The sequence below is a fragment of the Phyllobates terribilis genome, unplaced genomic scaffold, assembly GCF_046119375.1.
Source record: "Phyllobates terribilis strain yellow unplaced genomic scaffold, ASM4611937v1 Scaffold_444__1_contigs__length_1506546, whole genome shotgun sequence".
Lineage (NCBI taxonomy): Eukaryota > Metazoa > Chordata > Amphibia > Anura > Dendrobatidae > Phyllobates > Phyllobates terribilis.
This window is the reverse complement of record NW_027363204.1, coordinates 143,400-156,176: the sequence shown is the minus strand read 5'-3', so window position 1 is coordinate 156,176 and position 12,777 is coordinate 143,400. Positions and strand designations below refer to the sequence as shown.

At 44.4% G+C, this 12,777-nt stretch overlaps 1 protein-coding gene across 6 annotated transcripts in view; it reads left to right on the top strand.

Annotated features, from left to right (window-relative positions):
- The window catches only part of LOC141229003 (phospholipid-transporting ATPase IA-like), a 183,805-nt gene that overhangs the window by 34,128 nt on the left and 136,900 nt on the right, over positions 1-12,777 (top strand). For all 6 annotated transcript variants that reach the window (XM_073667375.1, XM_073667374.1, XM_073667377.1 and 3 more), the window contains exons 3-4: positions 6,221-6,335; positions 8,936-9,035. In XM_073667375.1, coding sequence (XP_073523476.1) covers positions 6,221-6,335; positions 8,936-9,035 — 215 coding nt within the window. The remainder of the gene's footprint in view (positions 1-6,220; positions 6,336-8,935; positions 9,036-12,777) is intronic.

Below are 12,777 nucleotides of genomic sequence, written 5' to 3'. Positions count from 1 at the left end.
TGACATCACATGATTAAAAACCGACAAGCTGAATCCTTCTAAGCTCTATGTAGAAACAGGAGGTCAATTTTCCCTGCATCAGTCACTGCAAAAGTCCCTGGCAGGGAGAGGAGGGAGCAGCTGGGTCAGGAGCTGAAGAGAGGAATGATAACTGTTGGAGCAAGAGATTTCCTGTTTCTACATAGAGCAGAGAAAAGAGAAGAATTAACTGGGTAGAAAGGCAAAATGAGCAATTGTAAATACACAGTGCTATATAGTATATGACGGCTGCAATACATTAAGAGGATAAAAACTTTGATGGTAGGAGGAGTGCTCATCCAGGCTAATTTGCATGTGACTTCAAGGCTTGATTTCTCAGTGCTACCACATTGAATTACTTAAAGGGGTATTCCCATCTCCCAAGATTCTATTCCAATGTGTAGTAGGAGGAATAATGTTAGCAAATAGCCCACTGGGCCCAAAATCCCAGAAAGAGCAGAGGATTAAATGACTAAAACACAGGTTATACTGAATCCTTCCTTGCAAAACTAAATATCAATCTACTCAGCTCCTACTGCTCTATAACATGATGGCAGCAGATTGGACTGTATTTTCATGGTGACAGGTTCCCTGTACATTGTGTTTGACACAGGAGTAAAATCCAGCGCTCTGTAAGACCAAAAATACCGTTCACGAGGACTGGTGTTGAATTATCCCTGTGCATACACGTCACACACTAGCCAGGATATTGGTTAGTCTGTGCTGTGGATGGCACTGGTCATAAAGTGTGAGAGGCAGGGGCGAGGTCTGTGCTGTGGATGGCACTGGTCATAAAGTGTGAGAGGCAGGGGCGAGGTCTGTGCTGTGGATGGCACTGGTCATAAAGTGTGAGAGGCAGGGGCGAAGTCTGTGCGGTGGATGGCACTGGTCATAAAGTGTGAGAGGCAGGGGCGAGGTCTGTGCTGTGGATGGCACTGGTCATAAAGTGTGAGAGGCAGGGGCGAGGTCTGTGCTGTGGATGGCACTGGTCATAAAGTGTGAGAGGCAGGGGCGAGGTCTGTGCGGTGGATGGCACTGGTCATAAAGTGTGAGAGGCAGGGGCGAGGTCTGTGCTGTGGATGGCACTGGTCATAAAGTGTGAGAGGCAGGGGCGAGGTCTGTGCGGTGGATGGCACTGGTCATAAAGTGTGAGAGGCAGGGGCGAGGTCTGTGCTGTGGATGGCACTGGTCATAAAGTGTGAGAGGCAGGGGCGAGGTCTGTGCTGTGGATGGCACTGGTCATAAAGTGTGAGAGGCAGGGGCGAGGCAGAGCAGTGATGGGCAGGGGACGGAGCTGTGAGAGGCAGGGGGCGGGGGAAGCTGTGATGGGGCAGGGCTGTTATGGGACGGCGGCGGGGGCTGTGATGGGCAGGGGGCGGGGGCTATTATGGGACGGTGGCGGGGCTGTGATGGGCAGGGGGCGGGGCTCTTATAGGACGGGGCTCTTATGGGACGGGGGCGTGGCTGTGATGGACAGGGGGTGGGGGCTGTGATGGACAGGGGGTGGGGGCTGTGATGGACAGGGGGTGGGGGCTGTGATGGACAGGGGGTGGGGGCTGTGATGGACAGGGGGTGGGGGCTGTGATGGACAGGGGGTGGGGGCTGTGATGGACAGGGGGCGGGGGCTGTGATGGACAGGGGGCGGGGGCTGTGATGGACAGGGGGCGGGGGCTGTGATGGACAGGGGGCGGGGGCTGTGATGGACAGGGGGCGGGGGCTGTGATGGACAGGGGGCTGGGGCTGTGATGGACAGGGGGCTGGGGCTGTGATGGACAGGGGGCGGGGGCTGTGATGGACAGGGGGCGGGGGCTGTGATGGACAGGGGGCGGGGGCTGTGATGGGCAGGGGGCGGGGGCTGTGATGGGCAGGGGGTGGGGGCTGTGTTCTGTGCAGCTGCTTATTGTTTCTGCAGTTAGTGGAGATCTGCTCTCGCTGCATGGCACTGCGTCCCCTGGATGTTGTATATCCGGGTACAGCTGCTTTGCAGTGCTGATAGTTGTAATTTCTCCAAGAAACAACATCTGCTGTTTCTCCAGTGAAGAGTGATCTGTCAATCATCCCTACCATAGACGACCATTAATAAAGGCCTTTTGTATATTTACCTTTTATCATCCATTCGTATCCATCTACTGATAACATCTGCAGCACGGACTGCCATGAATATGTATCCATAGTATTATTACGCACATAAGGACACTCTTTTATTTCCAGGCAAGGTTAATAAAATAACCACAGATAGGAATTTAGACTAGGCGTGGATCAATGGAAACTTGGAAGGAAACTATACAGCGTGGAAAAAGGTAATTGGAGAGCAGGATAGGAAACAATCCAGAAATATTATCAAATGGGCTCTCCTATTTGCTCACAACCTGTACAGAGCACCAGAGATTAGACGCCATCTGCTTCTCTATAGCACTGATATTTCATGGTCTGATATGGTAAAATACAGCACGTAGCCATAATATTAAAGAAACACTCCCATAAAAGTTTTGTCCTTTTGATATATTGCACTCATCATATTATATACCACTGTCTAATTACAATTGCTCATTTTGCCTTTCTACCCCACTAATTCTTATCTTTGCTCTATGTAAAAACAGGGAGTCAGACTGGCTGCTCTGCTCCTCTCCCTGGCAGGGACTTCTGCAGTGATGACTGGTACAGGGAAAAGAGACTTTCTGTTTCTACATGGAGCTCAGAAGGATTCACCTAGTGAGTTTTTATTTATCACCTGATGTCATAGACCTAATGGAAAACAGAATAATTGAATAGGAAGGCAAAAGTAGCAATTGTAAGTAAACAGCGCTATATAATATGATTGCAATATATTAAGGGTGCTTCTTTAAAGCCACCTGTCTAATCTTGTGAACGTCTCCCTCGTTTCACTAAAGCAGTCCTGACCCTTCAACATATGGACGCCATTAGTCCTGTGTGGGTGTCCCTGTGGTATCTGGCACCAACACATTAGTAGCAGATCATTTACGTCCTGTGGCCTCCATGGATCATACTTATTTGCCAGCAGTAGGGTTGAGATCTGGGGAATTTGAAGGCCAGTTTATGGCCTTGAGGCTTGTCATGTTCCTCAATCTATTCCTGTACAATTTTGCCGTGTGGCAGGCAGCATCACACTGCTGTAAAGGCCACTGCTATTAGGGAATATTGCTATCATTGTACTTGGACCGCACAATGCTTAGGTAGCTATCCACCTCAACATAACATTCACACCAATGCCAGGACCTGGGATTGGCCTGCAGAACTCTGTCCGGACCATTAGCATCTCTTCTGGGCTTCCATACTACTGTGGTCTCTTTCCCAGTAAGCGACCAATTAGTATCTGACCGACCACATAATGTAAAAGAAAACTGGATTCATCAGTTCACCCTCCATTGCCCCAAGGTCCAGTTCTGATGGTCAAATGTTACTTCTAGAAGCCCTTGGCAGTGACCTATGAGGATACAGCCCCTTATACAGCAAGTGCAATGCACTGAGTTTTCTGACTTGTTTCTATCATAGGCAACATTAACAGAATTTGTGCTTTAGTAGTCTGATCTCAGTCACTAGTCCGGTCACTAATAGTGGTGTCAGACCAGATTGGCTAGCATTTGCTCCTTATGTGCAATAAAGAGTCTTGGGCACGCATGATCCTTTTCTCAATTCACGGGCAATCCTTCCTTCAACCCCTATTGGTAAGGTACTAGGCATAGGCATATATGATGCTGCTGAGTTTAGGTTAGGAGACCCTCATCCAGTCCATACATCACAGGCCATACACGGACCATGTGTCATTTATGTCTGCATTTAGCCCAAGAATGAGAAACCTCATGAGTCCAAGTGTATTCAGTCTCCTACCACCCAGCTGCAACTTGTACTGAGCAGAGTGAGATCTCAGCAGTGGCAAGGAGGAAGGACACTGAGGAGCTGTCAGTTGGGTTAGGTGGGTGGAAATTAACTGTAAATTTTCAGAGGGGACTATGTAGCCATTTTGACATGGGTTTTCAAAATTAGTACACCAGTCTCATCAGGTCGAAGGGATCTACTGTATTTACAAAAGGCATGCTACTTTTATTGTGAAGCCTGGTGACAGATCGAGGAATTGCCCAGCCCTGATACACTCCCGATTCCTTGTACATGGTGTATAGTGACTTTCTGTGGCGTCCCTTTGAGTCCAGTGCCTGTTGTACTTGCTATCTGTGTGGCAGCAGGTGAGGGGACGGCTGTGGAGGAGAGGACCTGGCTTGGTGCTCTGTTTGGACAGCGCATGGCGTGGGATGCTGTCAGCGAGGCCTGAGCGTCTATTTGCATAACTAAACAATCCAAATGAACAAGGTTAAAAAGCAAACATAAGCGTATGCCTGTGAAGGAAAGCACAAGAAGGCAAACAAACGCAGCCTACTACACCACGCTTAATGGTGACCTTCCTGGATTGTGTTCACATCTTTAAAGAGGTTGTCCGGTACTTTCTTTTAGTAAATACCTTGTGTTGCTGATAATGCCTGTGAGCGGCGCTATCGGTGGCCGCTCACAGGCATCACGTGACTCAGCGCTGGGGTCCCTGCGGTGGATGCTGGGTTTTGGGCGGGGTTTTCCCCCTTTTCACACCCAGCATCCACTGCGTGCTTTCCCAATGAATGGGGAGAGGGAGAGCGCGCGGTGGATGCCGGGTGTGACGCATGGGGTAACCTCGCCCACAACCCAGCAGCCACCGGTGGAACGTGGAAGAGGGACCCTCGGCTACAGCGTGAACTTGTCGTGATGTCAGCGGATGTCAGCGCCGACTGCAGCCGGGGGTCATGTGATGCCTGTGAGCGGCCAGTGATAGCGCCACTCACAGGCATTATCTGCAATACAAGGCATTTACAGAGATGCTTATACCCAAATGCTGAATACATTGGGCAACTTAAAAAAAAAAGTACTGTACAACCCCTTTAATCAAAGAGTAAATGCCCAATAACCAGGCACCTCCCTGACTGGCTGCGCATAAGGATGGCCGCCTGGAGCTGATAATGCAGAACGATTACTAAACTGACCTGTGTGAACATGGGCTTATTTCGGCTAGTTTTGTAAAGCCTATGAAATTTATTAGGTGATTAACTTGTAGGGTAAAGGCAGCGTTTTGCGGCACAAAATCTTCTGCGTTTATCAGTTGAAGCAAAGTGGATGTGATTTCATGGATGCTCATGCCTACTTTGTATTTACCGTGAATTATTTGCTGCTTTTTTTCTCTACAGGCTTCTATGTTTAGTCTAAAAATATGCATGTATAAAACCCTTTTGCATTAAGAGTAGAATCCCTGCGTCTCTGCACTTGATAAACGGCTTACAAAATATGCTATATCAGATCTGCATTAAAAAAAAGCCGTGGAATGCAACAGAGTACAGATTGTTATTGTGCATATTGGTGCGGACGTTGCAGGAAAAAATTCAGCTAAACATCATTTTTTGCATGTGGGACTATGGCCTTAAAGGGGTTGTCTGGGACTTTAACATTGATGACTTATCCTTAGGATAGTTCATCAGTGTCTGATCGGTGGGGGTGCCACACTCGCCATACACGCAGGTCAGCTGTTTCTGGTGGTGGTGAGGGCAGAAACTGCACAGCTCTGTCTACTGTATAGTGGCCACGGCTGGGTACTGCACATCCATCACTTATTCAATCCAAAATGGGGCAGATGTGCAGTACCTGGCCGTGGCCACTATTCCGTTGATGGAGCTGTGTTGTGCAGCGCCGTAAATGAGCAGTTCTGGCCGACATGGGGAATAGCTGATTGATTGGTGGGTCGCATCCCCCACCGATCAGACATTGTCTATTCTAAGGATAAGCCATTATTGTTAAAGTCCTGGACAACCCCTTTAAGGTTTACCTATATACACATGGGGGGCTGTTTTTGTAAGAAATCGGCCATGTTTCTAGATAACCCTTTAAGCTTCTAGTGGTTCTTGTAGGGATCCAGCCCCCGTCATTTGCGGCTTCCCATAGGAATGTTATATAATTCTCTCTGCACAATGTCTCTTGGCTCTGGGATAACACAGATTCTTGGGAAATGCCAGCAGCAGAGCAGGAATGGTTGGACGCCGTCTGGTTTATGCTTTTCTGTGAATGGGAACATCTTGGCAATTATAATTTTCCTGGAGAAAGGGACAATGCAGGCGGCCTGGACACCTTGTAGTCACTGTGTGTTGATGTCACTTTTCCTTCTCTCTAGGCTATGAAAAGACAGACGACGTGTCAGAGAAGACCTCTCTCGCTGATCAAGAAGAATCCAGAACTATTTTTATCAACCAGCCTCAGCTCATAAAGTTCTGCAACAACCGTGTCAGGTAGGAGCCGCTGTAAGACCGTCTATAAGACCTGGGTACATCTGCTGGGGGGCTCCTCTAGTACTTACGCTTTCACAGGGATGCCTTTGTCAGAAGGCGGGCGAGGTTCAAGTATGGTTTTCATTACCATGAAAGTGATGAGGGACCAAAACAGAAAGCGTTAGGAGGTTACATAACTCTAATTAAGCTCTATTTAAAATGAATCTGTCAGCAGGATTTTACTCCCCATATTATTTGTATGTGCACATAGCTCTTTCAAAGATGAGTCCTGCAATACCTTTATATGGCTGGCCCATTCCTCCATTACTGAGAAATCAGTGTTTCAATTGATATGCAGATGAGGCTGAAGAGCTATGGTTGATCTGAAGCCTCTGTCACTCCAGCTCTATTTCCTGCCCGGCGTCGTCTCCACCTGACAGCCTCTATGCTGTGTGACTTCAGTCAAAGAAGCCATCAGTCAAGCAGGAGGAGAAGGCATGAGAAGGAAATAGAGCTGGAGTGACGGAGGCTTCAGATCTACCATAGTCCTCCTGCCTCATTTACATATCAATTTAAGTGCTGACTACTCAGTGATGAATGGACTGGCCATGTAAGGGTATTGCTGGACTTGTCCTCGAAAGAGCTATATGCACATATACGTAGTTTGGTGGGGGTATCAAAACCTGAGGACAGATTCCCTATAAAAGCCATTAATAAAAACACTGTCAATGTTCTTGAATTGCATTAAGTTATCAGATTTGTATTGATACCAATTCAGTTCTCCTTACTGTCGTCTGGTAAAAAAAATGAATATGTTAAACATAAACCTGTTTATTGCTGTGGCTGAAGGATAACAATCCAGTATAATATACATATATTTTTACATTTCAGCCTTTGGATGTCAGATGCCACCTGCTGTTCAAAGTGTATAGTAATGTGCGAATCCATCTGATCTGCTTGGTGCTGGTGGACACACATGCTCAGTCTCCCCACAGCCAGAATCTAGATTGTGAGCCCCAATGGGGACAGCGATGATAATGTCTTTAAAAGCGCTGTGGATAGCGCTATATAAGCATAATAAAATAAGCCCCTGCAGTGTAATGACAGCACAGATAAAGACTCCTTTTGCAGGAGAAACTATATTCACAAGGAAAACTGTACAACATTCCTCCACAAGGTTATACAAGTTCAGTAGAATTGTACAGCATTGCCCCTGTATTGTACGGCAGGTTCTGTATGACTCCACATGTGAAAGGTTCAGTGAGCGGGACGCGATGGTTCACTCACAGAGCTTCCTACGTTACAGATAATACTACTGTGCATGTAAGAATGTGTGATATGCATACATCAAAATATTGGGAAATCTATTTAAAGTTAATCTGTCACCAGGTTTTTGCTATGTAATCTGGGAGCTGCATAATGTAGGGGCAGAGACCATGATTCCAGTGATGTGTCACTTGCTTGCTTAGTGTAGTTTTAATATAATCACTATTTTATCAGTAGGAGATTATCACTAGAGGACTGGTAAACCTGCTGCCAGGTAGTCCTCCATATTCATGAGCTCTGTATAACCCCGCTCACCCACTGATTGTTAGATTTCTGCCTATGCACAGTGTACACAGAAACATGACAATCAGTGGTGTGGCTGGGGTTATACTGAGCTCAGCGTTCAGAGAACTGGCAGATCTGCAGTAGATAAAACAGGGATTTTATCAAACCTGCTGCAAGAAGCCCAGTAAGTGACACATCGCTGGATTCAGGAGCTCTGACCCTACATCATGGAGCGCTCAGATTAGGTAGCAAAAACATGACAAAAGATTTCCTTTAAAGTGTACTTCATTTGTCACCAAATTTCACAATAAAAGGTGCATACATTATTAAATAATTACACCTGATGAGGTTGATGTACTTACGCTGGAAATCCATGTTAAAATGGCTATATAATCCTTTTCAAAAATTTATTTTAACATAATATCTGCCCACCCAGACTGACTTGGCTTCTCCTCAGTGTCCCTCCTCCCTGCTGCTGAATTCTCTCACTGCTCAGTGCAAGCTGCAGCGGTTAGACTGGGTGGGCGTACACTGAATACATGTGGACTTATATGCTCTCTGTCTTTAGCTGAATTCATTTCAATATAAAGATTATACAGTCATTCTGAGATGGAATTTCAAAGTGAGTATGCCGGCCTCCTCAGGTCTAAGAGAGACATTGAGCAAAGTATGCAATTTATATTATGAAATGTAGGGATTGATTGACTTTCAGTGAGAATATGAGGCCTTTCTTATTGAATTGATCTCAGCTGGTATACTGCATGGATAGGTCAGTGCGGTGGGAAGAAGAATCTGTGATGAAGTAGGTGTCATACTTACCATGTCCAACTGGTCCCGGGTGACTTCTTTCCCCGTGAGTAGAGGTACATTTTAATCTAGTGCTGTATATATACGTAGTCTCTGTATTATCATGGGTTAGCTCCTCGCAGACAGGCTGATAAATCAAGCTCTGTAATCTACCAGCGGTGTTTCTCTAAGCCGAGAACCAGTGTGAAATAATAATAAATAATGGAAAGAGAAAATATCTGCATTGACGCTGACATTCTGCTCTTTTCTCCTTTGTTTTCCAGCACTGCAAAATACAACCCGTTCACATTTCTGCCAAGATTTCTTTACTCGCAGTTCAGAAGAGCGGCCAACTCGTTTTTCCTGTTCATTGCGTTGCTCCAGGTAAACTACATAATGTGAGCCATCAGCTGAGCGCACTGCACGCTCCCGCCTGTGTGTCCATGCTAAGGACGGTCCTCTGCCTAATATTCCGTCTGTTCACTGGTGAAGCATCCTGGGGGTGCTCCTAAAATTAGTCACCAAGAAGTCAAAGGTGTCGCTTGTCTTCATCTATAAAGTGGCCATGAGTTCTGATCTAACTGGATAATGCCCAGTGAGCCCCTTCAAGACTTGGAGATTTTTCATTTTTGCTTATTCATTCATTCATTCATTCATTCATCCATTCATTCTTTCTTTCCTTACTTTCTTCACTTTTTTTTACTTTCCTTTCAGCATAGCCATGTAAGGGCTTGTTTTTTTTGGAACGAGTTTAGTTTTGAAAAACATCATTCATTTTATGATATTATGTGGTGGAAAACAGGGAAATAATTCCGAATTAAGTGATGGTGAAAAAAAACGCAATTCTACCATTCTTTCTTGGGTATAATTTTTACACCATGCATTGTGCAATAAAAATGACTGGTGAAGATGATTCAGCCGATCATTCTGATTACAGCAATACCAAACCCGTATAGTTTAGTTTATTATTGGATGTAAAAAATTCAGAGGTTTTATTTTTCTTTGTGATGCAATTTTCCTTGACCCATAATTGTTTTTTTTCAATTGTTCTGTTGAGGAACTTGCATAAGGATTTGTTTTCTCGTGCGGCAAACTGTTCCTTTTTTTTTCTTTTTCTTTACACCATTTTGGGGTATACTACAATTTTTTTGAGGGAGTGCAGCAACCCCAAAAAATGCCAATTCTGGCAATTTTTCACGATGTTTACTACATGGGTTAATTCTATAATTTCTTAGATTGGTTAACAAATGGTTCTTTTTCACTTTATTTTTGAACTGGAAAAGTGAGAATGAGTCAGGCTTTTTTTTTTTTCATTTTGTTCTATACTTTATTTTATCTCCTCATGGGACTTAAACTTAAAATAGTTCTATATGCTCCTATACTATTGTAGTATAAAGAAGAAATGACCGCTCCTAGAACCAGGTGCTGGCGGTATAACACAGCTCCTGAGCCCACTCAGTATACCCTGTCCATACACCCCCTCGCACATACAGTGGCATGTAAAAGTTTGGGCACCCCTGATCAAAATTACTGTTATTGTGAACAGTTAAGCAAGATGAAATGCTCTCTAAAATGCCTAAAGTTAAAGATGACACATCTACTTTGTATTTTAGGCCAAACAAATTGTCATTTTTTCATGTTAAAAATTATAAAAAGTTAAATGGGCCAATGCAAAAGTTTGGACACCCTTGGAGATTTGTGTGCTCTGATAACTTTGACCAAGGTTTCAGACCTTAATTAGCTTGTTAGGGTTATAGTTTGTTCACTATCATCGTTAGGAAAGGCCAGGTGATGCAAATTTCCCAGCTTTATAAAAACCCAGCCTCCTCTAACCATGTGCCAAAAAACAGCAGTCATGGATTCTTCTAAGCAGCTGCCTAGCACTCTGAAAATGGAAATGGTGGAGGCCCACAAAGCAGGAGAAGGCTACAAGAAGATAGCAAAGCGTTTTCAAGTTTCCCTTTCCTTAGTTTAAATTGTAATTAAAAAATGGCAGTTAACAGGAACAGTGGAGGTCAAGATAAGGTCTGGAAGACAAAGCTAAATTTCAGTGAGAGCTGCTTGTAGGATTGCTAGAGAGAGAGAGTGGCAAATCAGAGCCCCCGCTTGACTGCGAAAGACCTTCAGAAAGATTTAGCAGACTCTGGCGTTGTGGTACATTGTTCTACTATTCAGAGACACCTGCACAAATATGGCCTTCATGGAAGAGTCATGAGAAGAAAACCTCTCCTGCTTCCTCACCATAAAATTCAGCATCAGAATTATGCAAAAGAACATCTAACAAGCCTGATGCATTTTAGAAACAAGTCCTTTTGGATCGATTTGGTTAAAATAAAACTCTTTGGCCACAATGATCAAAAGTGTGTGTGGAAAAAAAGGGCACAGAATTTCAGAAAAAGATTCATGGGAGTGGATCAATCATGCTTTGGGGTTTTGTTTTAGCAAATGGCACTGGGAAGAATGGATTCAATGAAATTTCAGCAAATTATTGATGCAAACATAACACCATCTGTAAAAAAGCGGAAGTTGAAAAGAGGATGGCTTCTATAAATGTATAATGATCCAAAACACACATCAAAATCCACAATAGACTACCCCAAAAGGTGCAAACTGAAGGTTTTACAATGGCCCTCACAGTCCTCTGATCTGAAGATCATTGAAAATCTGTGGCTAGGCCTCAAAATAGCAGTGCATGCAAGACGACCCAGGAATCTCACAGAACTGGAAGAGTTTTCCAAGGAAGAATGGATGAAAATCCCTCAAACAAGAAATGAAAGATTTTTGTTTGGCTACAAAAAGCGTTTACAAGCTGTGATACTTTTAAAAGGGGATGCTACTAGGTATTAACCATGCAGGGTGCCCAAACTTTTGCATTGGCCCGTTTTCCTTTTTGTAATTTTTAAAATGTAAAATATGAAAATATATATATATTTTTTTCCTTCCTAACATTCAAATGAAATGTGTCATTTTTAACTTTAGGCCTTTAAGAGATGAATTCAACTTGCTTAACTGTTCACAATAACTTTTCACTTTTACATTCCACTGTATGTTATACCAGTATATCCCATGTTGAAAAGGGGTTAAAATGCATGAAGAACATTTAATAAAATAGTTACAATAAATGAGCTTTGTAACATAAAGGAGGAGAGGGGACCCTGCCCCTGAGGGATTACAAATTACACTGTAAGGCTGCGTTCCCACTATGCGTTTAAGGGTTTTTGCCGAGAATTTCCACAGCGAAACCGGTTAAAAAACGCTTGGTAATATTTGCCCCATGGTCCCCAATGATAATCCGCATGTGCTGTGCACATGCTGCGAAAATTTCCGCTGCGGATTATCATTGCGGAAAAATACGCAGCATGTCCATTATTTTTGCGGACACTCAGCGTTTTCGCCGTCATTGACTTGCATTGAATCGCTTAATATCCGCATGACTACATGGGCACATGCTGATATTAAGCGATTCAATGTGCGGATGGTACCCGGGTCTGGAGAAGAGGAGACTCTCATCCAGACCGGGTACCATAGTACCTGTAAAAAAAAATAATTTAAAATAAAAATAAACATTATACTCACCTTCTGATGGCCCCGGTCTCCATAGCGATGTGTCCTCGCTCCCCGGCAGCTCGCGGTGGTCTAAAAGGACCTGCCATGACGTCATTTAGTCATGGGACGGATCACGCGACCTCTGACGTTGGCGGTTGCGTGACCTGTCACATGATTAAATAACGTCATAGCAGATCCTTTTAGACCACCGCGAGACACCGGGGAGACCGGGGGCCATCAGAAGGTGAGTATAATGTTTTTATTTTTCTTTATTTTTTACCATTCTTATTCTTTTTTTTAACTTCTAACTTGGTGACACCATATAAATCCATGCCGGTTGCATGGATTTATATAGTGTGACCAAGTTGTCAAGCACTTTCCCAAGTGATGCTAAAATCGTTTGGAAAGCGCTTGATAACCTGCAAGCAAAAACGCTTGACAATCGCTTCTACCTGGCAGGAAAAACGCATGTAAAATCCGCATGCATATTTCCTGCCAGGGAGATGCGGAAAAATTCTGCAGCTTTTCTACATCGTGGGCGCTTAGCCTAACGGGGAAAGAGACAGTAGACGAGGGTATA